General features: G+C 40.3%; 2 protein-coding genes across 3 annotated transcripts in view; one reads left to right on the forward strand and one right to left on the reverse strand.

Annotated features, from left to right (window-relative positions):
- Positions 1-15: 15 nt before the first annotated feature.
- Positions 16-2,987, reverse strand: LOC115581882 (L-serine dehydratase/L-threonine deaminase). Its single transcript, XM_030417380.1, has 8 exons — positions 2,917-2,987; positions 2,667-2,823; positions 2,522-2,561; positions 2,277-2,416; positions 1,271-1,362; positions 583-810; positions 362-486; positions 16-270 (listed from the first exon to the last, which is right to left on the reverse strand). The coding sequence occupies exons 2-8, from the start codon at positions 2,817-2,819 to the stop codon at positions 77-79; spliced, it is 972 nt and encodes a 323-aa protein (XP_030273240.1). The 5' UTR covers positions 2,820-2,823; positions 2,917-2,987; the 3' UTR covers positions 16-76.
- Positions 2,988-8,885: 5,898 nt separating this feature from the next.
- Positions 8,886-18,610, forward strand: part of LOC115581881 (tetratricopeptide repeat protein 28) — a 208,250-nt gene continuing 198,525 nt past the window's right edge. For both annotated transcript variants that reach the window (XM_030417377.1, XM_030417378.1), the window contains exons 1-2: positions 8,886-9,025; positions 13,776-14,075. In XM_030417377.1, the coding sequence (XP_030273237.1) occupies positions 8,996-9,025; positions 13,776-14,075 (330 nt within the window). In that variant the 5' untranslated portion in view covers positions 8,886-8,995. The remainder of the gene's footprint in view (positions 9,026-13,775; positions 14,076-18,610) is intronic.

Genomic DNA, 18,610 nt, shown 5'->3' on the forward strand with positions numbered 1-18,610 from the left:
AACGGGCTTTATGGATTGAGACCAGCTGATGGGGGAACAGAGGAAAGGTCAGGCAGACCCCAGGTGGTCGGCCATGCTAGATAACACCGAGCTGTTTTTTCAGCCTCCTCAGCTGCTCCATGCTGATGTTGTTGCCGCCGCACACCACGATGACCACCGGGCCCAGGGGCTGTGCCAGCTTGCCCTCATTCTTCAGTCTTTGGATAATGTCACTGTACACGGCTGCCAGGGCAGCGCCACAGGCAGGCTCCACCAGGACCTTCTCATCATCTGCAGAGAGAGGACACACCTGAGAGGTCAGTCTCACAGCTGATTTTGTGGCATTTCAGATCTGCTGCGCACGAGTTCAGGTCGTACTCACCTACAAAGCGCTCCACGGCTTTCACAGCCTCCTGATCTGTGACCACTTCTGAGAAAACCGTGTGCTCGTTCACCAGTTTGAGAGTCTGCGCGGACACCCTCGTCAGGCCCAGCGTGGTCGCAACACTGGAGGGCATAAAAGAAAAGTCAGTGATTACCACAAAAAAGAGAGACACTATGGAAAAAAATGTCTTTTTAATTTCCACGATTAGGTTTTTCTACCTGGTTATTTCAGGTAAAGTGACCAGCTCCCCAGCCTTCACTGCTGCGTTGAGGCTGTGTGCTCCCATGGTTTCCATGGCTACAATGGGCACGTCAGCCCAGCCGGCGCGACGCAGTCCCTCCACCACTCCGTTCAGCAGGCCTCCGCCTCCCACCGACAGCACTATGGCTCCTGGCTTCTCACTCAGGTCTTGCTCCAGCTCCTTCACCAGAGACGTGTGGCCTTCCCTGCAAACAAACACAACCCGTCAGTTTCCTCGAAATTCACTGCAGAATTGGAGGAAACTCTGATCCGTTTCCTCTCTCCTTTAAGCCAATAAATCTTCCCCCTAACACTGATCATATATCACAAGCCCATGATTCCAGTAGTTTATGGCTGTTTTTAACTCCGACTGTGACGTCAAATGTTTAAATGAATTATCTGACAACCTCTCACACTTGATAAGATATCGTGTATCTGACATGAAACTGGACTTAACGTGAGTATGAATGACAGAGCATGATACGAGAGGTGTTGCAATCAGTCACTTGCACATTGTAAAACAACTTGACTTCCTTTAGAGAGGGGTCTTATCACCTCTCCCTCTCTATGACAGATAGATCGCGGTCCATGACAGATTTGTGCACATCACGCACTAATGTAAGAGCTGTCACAAACAATCCGTGAAAGACAGACAGACTGTCTCACCAGATGAGGGGATCATCGAAGGGAGAGATGAAGATCCAGCCCGGGTTGTTGGCCACGAGCTGCTGTCCGTATTCAATGCTCTCATCTAGGGCCTGAAAAAGACACACAACTTCATTTACTCTGATGAATTGAAAAAAAAAACAACTTTAAAACATACCGTGCATCGAGCATTTGCTGCCTGAGGATTGAAGAACCACAGCTGGCTGCATCAGCGTCTTCTTTAAAATCACCCTTTAGCAAAAGGCTGTCTTTTAAATGTGGTGTTTAGGTTTACTTTTTCTTGACGTTGCACTTAAGTCTTGATCTGCTCTAATTTAATGAATCCATTGTTGTCACATTTCATCCTTTCTGGCTCCAATCATCCATTGTTAAAAGCGTTCATCTTTTATTCTTCATGAACGCCTGTTCATCCACACCTAAGTGTGTGTTTTATTGTTTCGTCCTTGCGTTTGTTTTAAAGCACTTTGTAGTGCTGGTTTTAAAAGGTTGATTTATTTGTCATTTGACAACACCATTCATTTTTCCTCGCTTAATAGATCACAGAGCTTTACTACTCATTTGTTGTCTATTGAGGTTCAATTTCTGCATTTGTCCATGAATCTATAAATCTTATTTTTATTGTCTATTCCATATTAATTATTCTGCCATGTATACATGTATCCATGTTTACATGCTTTTGCATTCTCAGTCAGTTGTAAATGTTATAATTGAGGGAAGAAAAATGGCTGGGCTGTTCTGTAATATGATGTGTATCTCAATATTCTGAGAGCACAATAACATAAAGAGATTTTCGATAAATAATCAGCAGTAAGTAATCAAATCTAATAGAGGAACAGTCTGGCAAATTCATAAAATGTCATCACTTTACTGTAATGCAGCCTTCAAAAGCAGGAAAAACCAACACTTATGTCATATCAAGCTGTAATGAAAAATTCAACATCAAAGACGATACATAGTCTCATATCACAATAACGAGATAATATCGATGTACTGTCCATAAACGAACCTTGCCATGAATCACCACGGTGGCGCCCTCGTCCTTCAGCCTCTCCACTGTTGGGTTTGGTGTGACACTTGGAACCACTATGGTTGCAGGTACCCCGAGCTGACGGGCAGAATAAGCTGCTGCCATCCCTGCGTTTCCTCCTGTTGGGGCCCAAAAGCGTCAAAGATTACACACTCAGACACACCAACAGAGGTAAACACAGTCTTTGAATTGATTTTCTTTTGTTGTGTTGCTTCAGTGCTCACCTGAGCAGCAGACAAACCGCTCACATCCTCGCTCTGCCCACTAAGGAAAAAGAGTCAGAGATATAAAACTCATTAAATGTCATCAACACAAACCTCCCTCTAAAATAGGACAGGTCACGTATTATTCCAAAAGTGGTTTACTCACAGTTCTGCAGAGGTGTCCGATGCCTCTGATCTTGAAGGACCCTGTGGGCTGAGATGAATCCAGCTTGAGGTAAACAGAGGTCCCGGCTACTTTGGTCAGGGCAAGGCTCTGCCTCACTGGGGTGGCCACATGAAGAGGCTGCTGGGTCTTCATCTTGCTGTGGAAGGTGACAAGTGTCAAATATTAGAATCTTTTTTAATGGATACTATTTTCTCAAAAATAATAGATGGTTTGTTATGCTTCATCTTACCAGTCTTTGGTTGATGACAGGATGACAATCTCCCAAACCTCCTTGTTCTTTGCCTCTGTTGCATCTGAAGCACATATATACCTCCCTGTGCTGTGGGCTTGGCAAAGGAGGCTCACTTGCGGACCAATCAGGGTCAGGCATTCGGCCACCAGAATGTCGCGCTGACTGTGATGAAGAGGAGGGCTGATGATAAATGAAATTGAATTTCATCCTTTTTTTTTTTTTTTTTTTTTTGACAAACAAAAACAAATCTTGGACGTCCCTGCGTCTAGTGCGAATTCTGATATCCAAACAACCTGCACTGGTTAAACTGGGAGGACTGTGCACTGAATTGGGAAAATAAAATGGGGATTTCTAGATTATTTGCCACCTGCTATTATTATTAAAAATGAATATTTTTAATGTGCCGACGGAAAGCGTGCGAAACATGTTTACCCGGCATCATTACATAACATCGTCTCGCCTGTTTTATGACCCCCGTGACATTTTGACACACTGTCCTTTGCATGCTGTTCTCCCCTCTAAAGGAAGTGAACGCACCGCCGGCATTACCAAAAGAGTCGCTCCTATTTTCGCTCCGACTACCAAAAGCAGGTTCAGTGCTCGGCCTCCTCCGTGCGGACGGCTCAAACCTGAATAATCCGGAGCTCCGACTCACAGTGTGAGCTTGCTGTCTCAGGACGAGTGGAATAAAGTTCTAAAGACATGACTCGTTCTGTCAGTGTGTTTGAATTGGGCCACCAATTAAAACAAGTGCGTGGTGGAATGTTACTGAGTACTCGAGTATTTCTGGTTTCTGCTACTTCATGCTCCAAGGTGAATATTGTATCTTGACATCTTGTGCAGATTAAGATTTCACTTCAAATCATCAGTAATTATGTAACTGAAAAAAGTACATCTTGTTGCAGTAGACTGTAACAGCCAACAGTAAACTGCTGCATGAATGTGCATCTGCAGTAATAATCCAATAATCCAATAAAGTCTGTTCGCAGCTGGATCATTATTGAAAATGTAGTTTTATCTGAATACTGAATGTCTGATTTTGCACGCAGAAATGTGACTCATCTTTCCACCACTGGATGTAGGTCAGTCTGTCGAGGAGGTGGCTCACTGTGTCAGGCGGGAACAAACACCTCGGTGAAATGAGCTGTTTGGATTTCAAACACATTCAGATGACTTATATAATATTCTGAGCCTTGTACAACCAAAATCTGAATGTTAAGACAGTGAGGGAACAGGCACAGGCATATAGGAGGATCCGAAAGTCTGAGACCACCGGTCAAAAATCAAATTCAAATATGATATTATTTCATTTTTAATTACAAATGATAATATAAGCCCAACAGTCCGAGCGGCAGGTTTAATAGAAGAAAATGCTGATATATTTTAGAATATCTTTGTATTTGCTTTGTTCCTTTGTTGCCTTAATGACAGCATGCACTGGAGCTGGCACTAACCCCACAAGTTTGTGCTAAAACTGATGACTCATGTTTTCCCAGCATGATTTGACAGTGTTCCAAGATGTGATGTCACACAGTGCTTGGCTTTCTCAGTCTTCAAGTGACCCCATAAATGTTTAGTGGGGACGCAGTCATGTGGCTGTACAGTACAGTACTGACAGTCCATGACACCCAGGACCGCTTGCTCTTCTTTGGTCTTCAAGTAGATCTGTCAGAGTTTTCAGGTGTGTTTTTAGCTCATTATCCTGCTGTGTGAATTCTTCTCCACAAAAAAAAAAAAAATCAAACCAGAGGGTGGTGGATGTCTTTGAAGAATGGAGTTTGGAGTTGCTTCTCTGCAAGTTTCTAACTCAAGAGTAGGTAAAAGTCCTGAGGGCTTGAATATTCCCACCACCATATTTCAGCGTATATATATAGCCTTGAAACACCGTGGTATCATTCTCTCTCCCGTTTGTCTCCTTACATAACCCTTCACAGTTAATGCCATAAATCTATAAATTGAACCAATCACCTCAAGTCTTTGCCTTTTTTCCCCTCCTGAGAAGTGGTTTAGAAACATCTACTTGTCCACTCAGACCACTACAAGACAAGACAGCCTTCTTTTGACAGGGCTATTCCTGATTCAAGTCTTCTGTTGTTTACTTAGACAACTCTGTATGTTTGATGAAGTTGCTTTTCAATCTCTCAGGGATCTACGTTTGATATATTGATCTTCTGATGGTGTTGTCACTTTGGTCTGCCTGAATCATGCTTTGAATACAACCGATACAGTGTCTGAAAAGCATTTTAGAGTTATATACGCACTGCCCCCTTGGGAACTTTGAGCATAGTCATGATTTGACTACAAATATGTATATATAAAAAGATTATATCTAAGATGTTATCGTCCATAATTCTCCTCCTGTACTCCCAATTTTTTTTTGTCACACAGAACATGCTCACTATACGTTTTTTCACAAAGACATTTTCTCCCAGTGAAAGTCTCAGTGAAAGCATTGCCAGCATGCACAACACCAGAGCCCCCAAACTGCAAAAACATGCAATGTGGCCATTATTAATGCCACTCTTCACACCTGTTTTTTTTCTTCTCTCTCTTAGATGCCAAAATATCTCCTGTGCTAAGGTTTATTGCAAGACTTTGTTGACCTGATCTCAGTTTTTTGCAGGGCATGATGGGACTACTGGCGTCAAGGCCAAGGGCTGCTCAGTCCAGGACTGTCACACCATCTGCTGGTAAAGAGCAGCATATACAAAAAATATATTTATTCTTCAGCCTGCTTCAACTCCTGGTTTTATTAGTCAGCACGCCTCGCTTATTCCTACAAAATCTCTTCAAAATCATCTTGAAGTATTAGTCAGCTAAAAAAGCTAAGAATGTATATTTGTAATAAGGACACATTATTACATTTTTGTATGATGAGGCTTAAAAACCTGAAATCTGGATGCACTGCAACCATGTTACTAATTCACTTCACTTTTCCACCACATATGTACTGTTTGGTTGATATCAGACAGCCTGGCACCCTAAACTGGTAATAAAGTATCTGTATGTGTATATGTGTCCTGTGGCTAAAATGCTCCAAAGCTGAGGGGAACTACAGGGTGCTAATTCCTTTTCAGTTTGTTGCTATGCAAGACAACTTTCATATTACTAATTTAAACCACTGTTTTTATATAAATATATAAAAAAAACAATGCTGCCTAAAGTCTAATAGTTGGTGAGTTATTCTAAAGATTTTTCTGTTATATTTTTAGAAAATCTTAACATCCCGAGAGGACGTCTCTTTCATAGGGTTAGAGAGATGTATTGCTAAAGCTATCAGCGTGCTAGTGGCACAAGAATGGACGATGAAAGTGCAGCCCAATGTTCCCAATACCAACATGCTAGCTTGACAGCAGTGATTTACCTAGTAACAATAGCCACGTTAGTTTTTTTCATTTCATTATGATAATATAGCAAGTTTTTTTCCATGCAGGTGTGATGTGAGGTAGTTGGGTATGGTTAACGATGACAACCATGTGCTGAGCTCCCAGGGCACAGACCTAGAGCCTGTCATTTAGCAACTTGCTAACTCAGTAGTACAAAGCACACATCCCAGAGAGCCACCAACTGAATACCACAAAGCACACAGGCCCTGACCCAAAGAACGAAAACTGTAGCAAGTAACATTAGCACAAAGCACACAGCCCCTGAGCCGTTCAGAGCTACGGTGGCAGCAACAGCCTCCACCGATGGCTAATGCTAGCAAAAAGGACACACGTGAGAAGGCTTTTTGGAATGAGTTATGTTTGTAACTATGCTTGTGCTATTTTCTTGTGTTTACATGAATGTGGCATTTCAGCGTTTACATTTACATTTAAGGCATTAAGCAGACGTTTTGTCCAAGTGGCAAGTTACAATAAGTAAATTTGTCACAAGAAAGAAACCACCATCAATAAAGTGAAAAGAAAAAATAGAAACAATTTTCAAGCCCTCATCTGAGCATAGTAGCTGCAATTTATCATACCTGAGTGCATAAGTGATATAAGTTAAGTGCTAAGAATACAAGGAACACACAAGTACATATATGTTACATACAAGTGCACATATGTTTTTCACCATTTAAAAATGTTGTTTGTTCATGTATTCATTTCCCTAAAATGCTTAGAGAGCAAGTTAACAAACTAGCCGCTCCCAGCTGGCCAGCGAGAGCTGCGGGGCAGTCTGTGTAATTGCAGTGTGCTCATGTACTGTCGGAGTGATCAGAAAAAAATTCCATGTGGAAAATTCATGTGAATACCCTCTCAAATCAAAATAACAACTTGGAACATCTGAGAAAATGTTGGTAAACTAATTGCCGAGTTGACGTCATATGATGCTGAAATATGTCAGTGGAAAGTAAACATTGAGCTGATGGTAAAAAACGTTCACAATAATCATTGTATTGTATATTCATTGTATCATTTCTTTTGCTTTTCCTTGTCCCTCAGATACTGTACACAGCCGCAACGTGTTGTTTATATGCTCTGATCAATAAAATGCAACTTCTTTTTGGCGTCCACGTTGCTCCTATACTTAGACATATGAACACACCGAGTCGGAAGAATGATGTCCCAACCTTGGAAATCAGACAATCTGAGGAGGACGTGATTGCAGCAATAGGCAGTGCACGTTCATGTGTATTGGAAGAGTGGTTCTGAGGGGAGGCCTGAACGGAGAGGATGTCATGGGACCTTATTTTGGAAAAACTATATATAGTAGTAAATGGAGAAAGACAAATATTTTTTTGATCTGATCTGAATTGTGAGATGAATTATACATGTGATGCTTGTCAATTGAAAAGGTAATTTTGCAACTTGAGCAAAACCATGTTGGTGTTGCTGAGCGGGAAAATGTAGTTTGCTGAGTGGTTTCACACAAATTTGACTGAATTAAAAACTGTGACTTTATCGACTCAGAAAATTATCTTTTAAATGGATAAACATAGTGTGTAGTTCATGGCGCAATTCTAGTGGGATAAAACATTTATATTTGTTTCTCTCCATTCACTGCCAAACAAAATTCTTCCGAAATAGGGTCCCATGTGGTCCACCAGAAGAGGCTTGACTTAGGCTGCCTATGGAGGAGGTGGGATTCTTTTTCAGAATCAGAATCAGATTTAGAAATTCCTTTAATAGTGCATCACAGCAGCTAAAAGACAGTTCAATGTAACAATAAACAATAATAATAGTAAAAAATGAACAATATAATAAAAAAGGTAAGAAGGAGAGTTAGAGCAGAAATATAATCTTATATACATTATATGTACAAATATAAACAGTGTAATTATAAACAGTGTGGGCAGTGTATTGTTATTAATAAATTGTAAATATGAGTATGAAAAATGCCCAGTTACTGCACACCAAAATGAGTATGAGATAAGATGATACTTTGAAAATTGTAGCTTTCTTTAGCTGGTTTCTACAATCTTATCAACCCCAGTTTAATGTGTGTGCGCGTTTGTTTTTATCGACATGTTTTATTTATTTTAAATCAATTATACTGCATACAGGCAGTCATGGGGGCACCCCAGAGGGCACTTTGGCGCCCCCTGGGTCCACCACTGTTGGCACCAATGGGCTCGTGCGCGCGGGGAGCGTCGACCCTCTTTCATCTTCACCCCTACCCTTACACACAGTCAATGAACGCCTACGACGTTAAAAGTCAGCACATTTCCCTAAAATTTCGCTTCACAAAAGTAGTGTTTGAAACACATCTAAAAACAAAACAAAGCACAACCGAGTGATACATGAATTAACTGCACTTTTCTTCTCCTGACTCAGGCTCCCACAGACCTCCATGCCTCCCTCCGCACAGCGCTCACAAATCCGCTATGGCAACAGGGGAAAAAAGACTCGAAAAAAAGGAAAAGATTTGACAACATGGCGCACTTTCCTTGAGAAAAGTTTCTTCAGAACGCCACACAGCTCAGCCTTTGTGGGATTTCCTCGCAGTTTGTCGACCCTCGCACCAAAACCTGGACGTTTGGCTGACTTTTAAACACCTCTGGAGGGATAAACAGTCGACAAAAAGTCCAGAAGGAGTGTGATGGGATGAGAGCGATAACCCGTCGCACAAACCAAAGCAGCAGTAAGACAGGATGGAGAAGCAAGCGACTCTGAAAGAAAAGGTAAATAGATTAAACACTATTTTTGACACGCTGTCATGCGTGCTGCCATTTTTGAAGTTGTTGGTATTTTATTGCCCACCCCCGAATAACACTTTTAACCTCGCGTCCCGGACAGGAAATACCAAATGACCATTCCTGCGAAAACCTCGTAAAAGAGCTCTATCGATTTTCCAGTCATGCATACTGTACTGAAGTGCACAGTGGATGTGTGGGCTCTCCTGGCACAGACAGAAGTAAACATGCATGATTCTAATGTCAATAGGAGATAATACAGATGAGAAACAATATGCTGCAAACCCAAACCACACTTTTTTTGTTGTTGCATGAACAGAGGAGCTTGCAAAGCTCCTGCAGTGGCAGTACGTGCGTGTGTTGCCATGAAGTAAATCCCCAACAAAACTAGAAGTATGTGCTGTCCAGACTATATTTGCCTTTTGGCTTCATCTTTGCTTCTTTGTCTCCTTATGATTACCTTGGTAGGGTGTCCTCTGTATCGGTGTAGGCTCTCATTATCTCTCCCTCTCCACCCTTCCTGCCCAGTGCTGCCCACATACAGCCAGTATGTTGCACCACATGAAACTGACACTCGCTGTTGACCTTCTTCTAAAATCTCCTTTAGTCCTGCTCATCAGCTGATATCAACTGCTTGAGTTTGTTTCAAGGGAAAACCTGAATACTCGTGGGCCCTGGTTGCACTTATCCATAATAGATGCTCCTCCTGACATTTCTTCATGAGCAAAAAGCCTTTGAATGTCAGCGTGCGTGACAGTAGTAGTTTAGATTTCTCCCCCTCAGCCTGATGGTTAATTTCTGAGGGGTGGGTTGCCTCTTGGTGGGACTTAGAGCAACAAACCCAGCAGTAAACCTTTGTTTTAAAACCTTCAAGCATACATCCCACTGCTTTACAAGTGATGTTGCAGCATAAATGATCTTTTACCAATCTACAGGTGTTGAATTGACTGTTAGAGGTACAATATATACTGTGGTATATAATATCACATATATAAAATCGCTATACTTCTTCTTGAGATATGATTATCAATTCACTGGTGCCAAAATTAGAGTGAGGGCATGAAGGGGCATGGACATGAAGTTGCAGTCAGTTTGTGTGATAAAGAGGTACTTAGCCAAGGCTGTGTGCACTTTTTTTTTTTACATTGCTTCGTCTCACAAAGTGTCAAATTCTGTGAAACTGACACCACAATGCAGTGAGTTAATACATAATTTTTATGGGTACCTTATATTAATCAGTTACAGATGTCGTGATGTATCATGAGAGGACTGTCTTGCAATGTATTGATTTGGCAGGATTGCTGTATGATGATACTATCATTATCGTGGGCAACAATTAAAATCTTGTTGTTAAAATTTATATTAAACTATGAACTTAAACTATGTTCAAATACCCCAGTGTGCTGAAGTACAATTTTGAGGTACTCTTCCTGAGTATTTCTATTTTCTGCTTCTGCTTATACTTCCACTCCTCTACATTTATTTTGATAACTTTAATCACTAGTTACTTTGCAGATTCAGATTAGGACATTGAATAAGCTACAGTAGAAGTAATGAAGCAAAAGATGTAAACAGACAGAGAGGAAAACCGAAATGGGGAGAGAAGGGGTGTTAGTCAGTACGTTTATATGCACAGCTTAGTCGGATTACAGCCATAGTTTAACTTTGCTACTCAATCAGACAACTGCAATTGTCCGAGTATACATGCTGGTGAGAAAATCAGATTTTTGGGCCGAAGCATGTCATACCCCGGTATGACAGGTGACGCTGTACCGATTTCAACTAGTGGTCACAGAGCCACCTCCGGCTGACCTCTTTACGTCACCAGCAACAACAAACTGCCTCTGCATTTGAGAAAGATGGTGTACGAAGAGCGAGACGAGGCTACATCTTTGTACATTTCGTATATGGTGTATATGATAATTACACAAACAAGATGCACAATGGCGCTCTTCTTGCGGTGATTTCGGAGGAAAGATGCCGCCGCTGTCGTCCTTCTACTTACGGCTCACAGCCCCGGGAAAGAAATCTCGAGCCTGTACAGAACACAAAATCCGATCCGATCTGATAGAACGTATACATGCAGGAGTAATGCGACTATCAATCGAATAATCTAGGTGTTTTAATTTCGACTATGAGAAATCCGATCCGGTCCGATTTTAGTCAGACTAAGGTGTATACATGCATCTTAAAAATCCGATCATAGTCGGGCTAACCCAGTAATTCGGTTTTCTTGGGTGTCATGTAAACGCACTGAGTGTCTCGTTTCTGCAGAGACCCTGCAGCCCTCTGTCTGGATTTTTCTAATTTTCTCAGTTTGCACCAGCCAAAATGTTGATATTTGATGTCATGGGAGTGAGACTCAACAATCAGTCAATCTGTGTGGTGCATTTATGAACAGAAAGGACAAATACCCACTGATTCTTCCTTTAAGTTCAATAGACCCTGAATTATACTTATATGGCGTGAGGTTCAGTTGCCTTGGCTGGTCCTCTGTCCTTCAGAGGGATACTTTTTACTTTTATACTCTACATATCAGAGACTGCACTTTCTTACTTTGACTCGAGTAAAGAAGTTGAATCAGTACATCCATTTACCAGGGTCTTTTTTTACACAATTATCTGTACTTCTAATTGATTAAAGTAAGTACTGTTGCCACCTCTGTGAGTAAGACAACATATTTTTGACTACAAACAGAGGTGGTATGTTGTATCAGAACCAAATTAGCAAATTTTAAAATGTATTTCATCAACTGGACACAAAAAAAATTATACAGATAATCAGAAAAATGCTGAATATAAGCCCAATTATAAGCAAAACCAATAATCGGTCTATCCCTAATTTAAAAACACTGGACACTTTAAAGTCCAGCCATATTAAAGCAGATATTTGTTTTTTCCATGTTGTTTGGTCCCTGTAATATAACATATTATTTATCATGGGAGAAAAGGTTGCAAAGATGAAGGTCAAAGGGTGAAACAAAGCAGCTGATTGGTCCTGCTATGTAACATGAGGTTGAATCTACTTGATACCCAAAGCCCTCATGTCTGCTGCCTCTACTCCCTGGGCCTCTGGAAGTAATTACCAAGCCTGCCCTATCCCAGAATTCAGTCTGAGGAGGTGTGGTGAGAAAGAGGTATGATGGAAGCTGGCCCTGAAAACATGCAACCCGAGATGGATTTCATGATTCAGTAATACTCAGCAAACCGTCCCTGTTAAATGGATGAAGCACTCATCTACTCAATCAATTAGAGTGTATTGGTTGGATGCAGTGTCAGAAAATACTTGAGTCAATATGATAATTGGTCTTGTGTTCAAGTGATTTGCCTGCCAGTGGTTTCAAGAGTGTAAACATGAATGGGAACAATAATAGATTCAATCCCACATTAATGCCGATGGCCTTGCTCTAAGGCAGGTATTATGTTGTTGTGGTAGGAAATTATCAGTGTAATGAGGATGTCTTTATTAGGCTGAACTATACACTATTGTTGTGTGTCCTTACTGCTGTAGAAAACAATAAAAGGTGATAGGCTACAGACATCGGAGAAGATACAGGCTTTAGCTAACAGTACATGAAACATAAGGTGCCTTTAGACAAAGGTAAGATTATTGAAGTAACAGATCACCCAAAAACGCAAAATACCGTCATTGTCTACACACTTCCATACCATATGGAAAGTCAGGTTACGTTTCGTAGTCCACAAAACATATATGGAGCGTCACAGCAAAAAAGTGTTGCAATATTATCCTAAACAATTGAAGTAGCTTGTGACTGGGGATAAAATGGCTCTATACAGATTGTCCAGAGACTCTTCAGAAGCTCCGAAATGATCTGAAAAGATATGTCGTTTTATGTTAGCGGACTCCATTTCGAAACTAACATTACCTATATTTGCTCGTTGTTGGCAAAGCGGAGACGAGGCACTTGATAACCTGCTTAAAGTCACATCCTTTGGACTGTCACAGGGAATCTGACCAGAGTCCGTCACAAAAAAAGGCAGCAGCATTCAACAGCTTCGACACATTGTCCACTGGCTTGTATAGGCAGCCGAGAGAGATGAGGAAATGTCTAATTTTTCACGTCATGTTACAATTAACTCACATAGTGCCAATGAAAAGTGATATATACATATAAATTCTTACACATCGTTACATAGAGCCCCTTTAAGCCAAAATCTTCATTGTAGCTGTTAAGCTAAAAACGTAAATGTGTATTCTGTCTGAAGTGGGTGCACAAGCTCAAATGCACTAATTTTTTGAGTTATTGTTCCTTTATTAATTTTGCCTTTTTTCATCCAACAAAATCAGCAATCTCTCTTAACTCTCCTTTTCAAAAAACCTTATTTGGCCATAAACATTGCTTACAGAAATAAATCAACTTACTAAATGATGTTGTTTATATGTATTTTTCACAGCAGACATTAACATTAGCTCGTCTTGGCTGGAAAAACACAAATGAAACAAACAATGGCTTGCTTTAGTGAATTCCTTGTGGCAGAAAGTCAAACATCAGCAGAAAGTCAAATCCATCTTCTTCCGTGGTGGAGGACTAGTCAGTTTAACACACAGGCTTTTACTTGCATTCAGCTCATAATGACACATTAACATTCCTTCCCATTTTAGCTGTATGTTCTAACTACTGTATATCTAGCTTGTTATTGAGTTTATTGCCCAAGGGCATTCCTTTCAGTGAAGTATTATAATTTTCTCTCTTACTCCTCTTTGTCCGTTTCTCCAGTTTTCAATCTTTGGCTCTCGGACAGCGGGCAGACCTATCCGCTGTGTTTCTGGAGACGGAGGGGTCAGGTGCGGTCTCAGCAAAGCAGCGTTCATGGAGAAGGTGCAGCAGAGCAATGAGGCATGTCAGCGTGGTGACTTTCAGGCGGCCGTTCATTTATACACCAATGCCTTACAAGCTGACCCACAGAACTGCATCCTGTACAGTAACCGCTCAGCGGCGCTTCTTAAACTGGGACAACACCAGGCGGCACTGGATGATGCAGAAAAAGCTTGTGAGCTCAATCCCAAGTGGCCCAAGGTAAGTGTGCCTCAACAGCTTAAACTATGGATACACTAAAACTGAAGATCTTTGGCTGCAACAGTGAGACAACTTCAGGGGAGTCCTGAGTTTTTTTCGCCCTGTGAAACAGACTATTGGCTCTTCTCAACTGCACCAATAGAGTGTGATTGCTAAGAATCCTAATCCTCAAACAGCAAATCTAAGTCAAGGACTCTATGTCCATATCATTGCCAGTTTTAGATTTAATCATTAGGACTTTATTGAAATGCCCTTTTTCCAGGGCTTTACTGAGAGACTTTTTTTTTGTTTACATTTGAGGTTTTTTTTAATTTTGTAAGCCTGTCATCCTCGGATCGAATAAAGTGAATCATCGGATCTAAAAAATAACTTAATCTATATAGCATCTTTAACAACTGTGCTTTGACAGACAAAGTGAAAGCCACACAGGCAAGCCTTTACTAAGGAAAAGTTGAAACAAGAAGCAAAAGAAGAAGCCATTATGAATAAATACATGTGAAAGAAATAAAAGCCAAATTACATAAAATCAATAGTATTGAAGTAATACATTTAACAAGAATATGAGCAATAAAGAACATAAGATCACAATAAAAAACAGCCATAAGTATAAAAGGATAGAAAGACGAAAGAATGCGAATTTAAAAAGGGTGACATCGCATAAAAGAAAAGCTATAAGTATGGGCTTTAAGAAGTGATTTGAAATACGCTAGGTATCTCCTCAGGTAGGTTGTTCCAATATCAAGGAGCCCTGAAGGCAAATCCACAGTTGCCTTAAAATTTAAGTTTCGACTTTAGAATTAAACTGGTTAGTCTTGTTTTAATAAATCAGCTTCCTTTTTGTATATTTGATATAACTAATCCATTTTGTCAACATAAATACATGTACATGCACTTGTTTTTGAAAGGCTAAGTGCGAACAAATATGGAGTGAAGCAGAACATTCTGGTATAAAAACATGTTGTGAATTTTGAAAATGCAGTACATCCCTTTTCTTGAAAATGTTGAGATCACATCAGTTGGAAACAATCCTACGAAGCCACCACGGGAATCTTATTCTCCAAATATTATAATACTATTAATGTAAGTGTAGCCTATTCTTGAACTGCAACTCTGCAGAAATACCTGGTTAAAACAGAATTAGTAGATATGAACCTACACAGCATTCGAATGTTGATTTGTATTTCAATATGAAAAATTAGATGAAGCTTCAAAGCTTTGAAACTATTTGGCCCGACTTTTTTAGTATTAGACGATTAATTGTCATTTCGAAGTCTTTCTAATTCCACTCACAGTTTCCCTCCTTGGTTGCATCCTAGTCGCCGCTGATCAATACAACGTTTTTCTGGGGTCTTGTCTTTGATCTTGTCCAGGCCGTGTGGACTAACCTGCAATGGATTTCACATTACTCAGCTGCAGAGATCACTAGGACACCAATTCCTCTCAGTGATAGAAATGCATTGATTTGGTGATTTAGCATGGAGAGATACTTTTGTCTTTCCAGAGAGAGATTGATGATAATGTGGTAGAGTGGTATTGATGATAATTTGTCGCTACCAATGATGCATCAGTTGCCACCTCTTCTTTGATCTGAGGCCGTGTATCTTCGGATGCTCAGGTAGGTTTCCTGCACTGTAGAAATGTGTAATTCCAGTGAGAACTGTCACTTTTTATTTCACAGATAATATGTGTTGGCTGTGTTTTCCCATAGTATATTTACTTTTAAATAGTTATTGAATGGCTGTCACACATCTGGTTCTTCCTGCACTTATTGTTGATGATAATTCTTCACATTTTTATTGAAACACATTTGCTGTCCAGCTTTTTTACATGTGGCTCAGTACAAAGCTTTTCTCTGTTATTTAACATTACCATTAGTCTCTCCTCCATGTCGTCACTCTCACAGTGTAGCATCTGAGCATTAATGTAGATCATCAAGAGAACAATCATAAGGCCAGTGAGACCAAACGAATACAAAATCACAGCTAAAAGGAATATCCTTTTTCCTCTTTATTTTTCTACTTTGGTAAAGGTTTTTACATCATAAGTTACCAGATTCTTCAGAGGTTTCATTCATCCTGCCATTTTTTTATACAATTTAATTACAGAGAGAAAGAGAGAAATAAGAAGTAATAAGTAATTCAAGAAAGAGCTTAAACTAAGGACATAACTTAAATTGACAAGGACAAAATCAGTGACATCAGTTAGCTCCCGTGCAGACCTTGTAAGAGAACAGAGAGAGAAATGCACGAAAAAGAGGAATAAAACTCATAAATAGATGCCTGTCATGAATGCAATCTGGCACATTTTCCTCATATTTATGTTGTCATGAATATACAGTTGAGGTCCAGCTGTTATTTTAGATGTGTTTCAGTAAATTGATTTCTGAAAGGCTTTCATTATGATCAAATCCTACGACAATAATCTCTACAACATGTTGTCACATCTCACTCTGTAGCATCTGAGCATTAACCTAGATCATTTGGAAGAACATGTCATAACCCTCTGAGACCACGGAGGCCAAAATATGATGAATATACTTTTTCCTCTTTATTATTGACCTTTGTGCAGATTTTTACTTTACAAGTTATAGGACTGTCACTGGTTTCTTTCATCCTGACAAATTTATATCATATTATGAAGGACAATTCAAAGGAAATGAATGAAAAAGAGAGAGAAATAAATACGAAAAAAACTTTAGGAAGTCTGTTAATCAGTTAGCCCCTGTGCAGACCTTGTAAGAGAACAAAGAGAGAAAAGCACCAAAAAGAAGATGAATAAAACTCATGAATTAATGCCACATTTTCTTAATATTTATATTGTTATGAATATACATCTATTGTAACCCTTTGACCAATAAGACCAAACTTTGACTAAAAATCACTGCCAGAATGTTTTGTTTTTTTCTTTTTTAAAGACTTTGTAGCAGGTTTTTTTTTGTAGCAAGGTTCTCCTGTGATTCTCCTCCATGCTGTTCCTTCACTCTGTAGCATCTGAGCATTAATGTAGATCATTCTGGAGAAATTTCAGAACCCTCTGAGGCCAGTGAGACCAAACTATGATTGAAAATCACTGCCGAAATTGTTCGCTTTCTCCTCTTTATATGCTTTCCAAGTACAATGAAATCTTTGTGGTCTGACTGGGGGATGGTTGGCTTAATGTAAGCAGTGTAGCTCTGCTTATTCGTGGATTTATTGCCTGACAGCTTTGACTCTCGTGCTCAAGCTTCTGTTAGCGGGCTCTGTGTCAATGCGTAGCCTGACCCTTGTGTTTTACTTTGTAACAGGAGACAGTGGGATTAATATGCCTGTGGTATCGACAGTTACACAGAGGGGTGCATTCGCATGCTTGACAATAAGTTCCTTCACTGACCACTAGGGGTCAGTCATGTCAAACAGGAAGGCTTTATAGGGGGTTGTCGGTGCTGGACAAGAAGGGTTTCAAGCTGTTAATCTTCTTTTTAATTTTTTTTATTTTTTACATCAAGTTGATTCAAGGAAAGCGAGCTGGACATAATGACTGTTACATCCTTAAGTAAAAATGTGCTTGAAGATATTTCAACATAGCCACCATGGAGAATGTGGTGGGAGGTGTTTTTGTACTTGATTAATGTATAGGTGGAGGCCAAGGTCAGAACCCATCCATCTTCTAGCTTTTAAAAAAAAATCTCATTCAGCTCAAACTGTGATTTCTTAGACAAAGTTCAAGCATTTAATATCAATATGCTGGAGTGGATTACAACTCCTCCATTTAGTCAGTTGCTGCCACAGAGAATTGATTAACAATGGTGGTCGTGACACTTATGACGTTGGCCTCGGGGAAAGAGAGGGTTTGGCGCTGTACAGTCCATCTGCTACGCCTGGATGTCTGATGAAGGAACAGGGATTAAATCACAGGAGTGTGCTGGCATTCAGATCCTGTGTGAGTACATAATATCATCAATCATACCTCCCTATGACTGCACTTCTGGATTGGCCCGTCAAACAGTGACAGGCGTGGTTTTGCTGCCCCAAGCACCAGCGAGCAGCAGCCCACCCTCCTGAAGCCCACAGCAAGCATGCGAAGGAGCCCCCTGTCTAATCTGTCAGCTCTCCCTGCTGTAAGAGCCAGAAAACACATTCTGAAAGAAGAAATAAAATGTGTGGTTTAATGACCCATGACAGCTTTAGGTCCTTTGTACCTCACCCTCTTACTGAATATAAAATCTTAAATGAGAAGAAAATAGGGTGTCATTTTATAGATAAAGGGCATACACTTGTGTGTGTCTGTTCAGATTTTGTCTCCGGGAGCAATACTGGGAGGGAAACTGGGAGGAAACGTGTGGTGTATAATCAAGTCTTCCTTTCCTATGCATGAAAAATTTTATCTGAAATCTGGAAATGTAGCCGACACTTTTTGATAGATATAGGCGTGTCGGCTCAGTCCTGTTCTGCAAACCACATACATTCACATTTGTACGTGTCATAAGCTATGTACCATATAGCCACTTCTACAAAACGTGTCATATCATGTTAACATTACATGTTTGTCAACTGATT

This window comes from Sparus aurata, chromosome 5 (assembly GCF_900880675.1).
Source record: "Sparus aurata chromosome 5, fSpaAur1.1, whole genome shotgun sequence".
NCBI classification, from domain to species: Eukaryota; Metazoa; Chordata; class Actinopteri; order Spariformes; family Sparidae; genus Sparus; species Sparus aurata.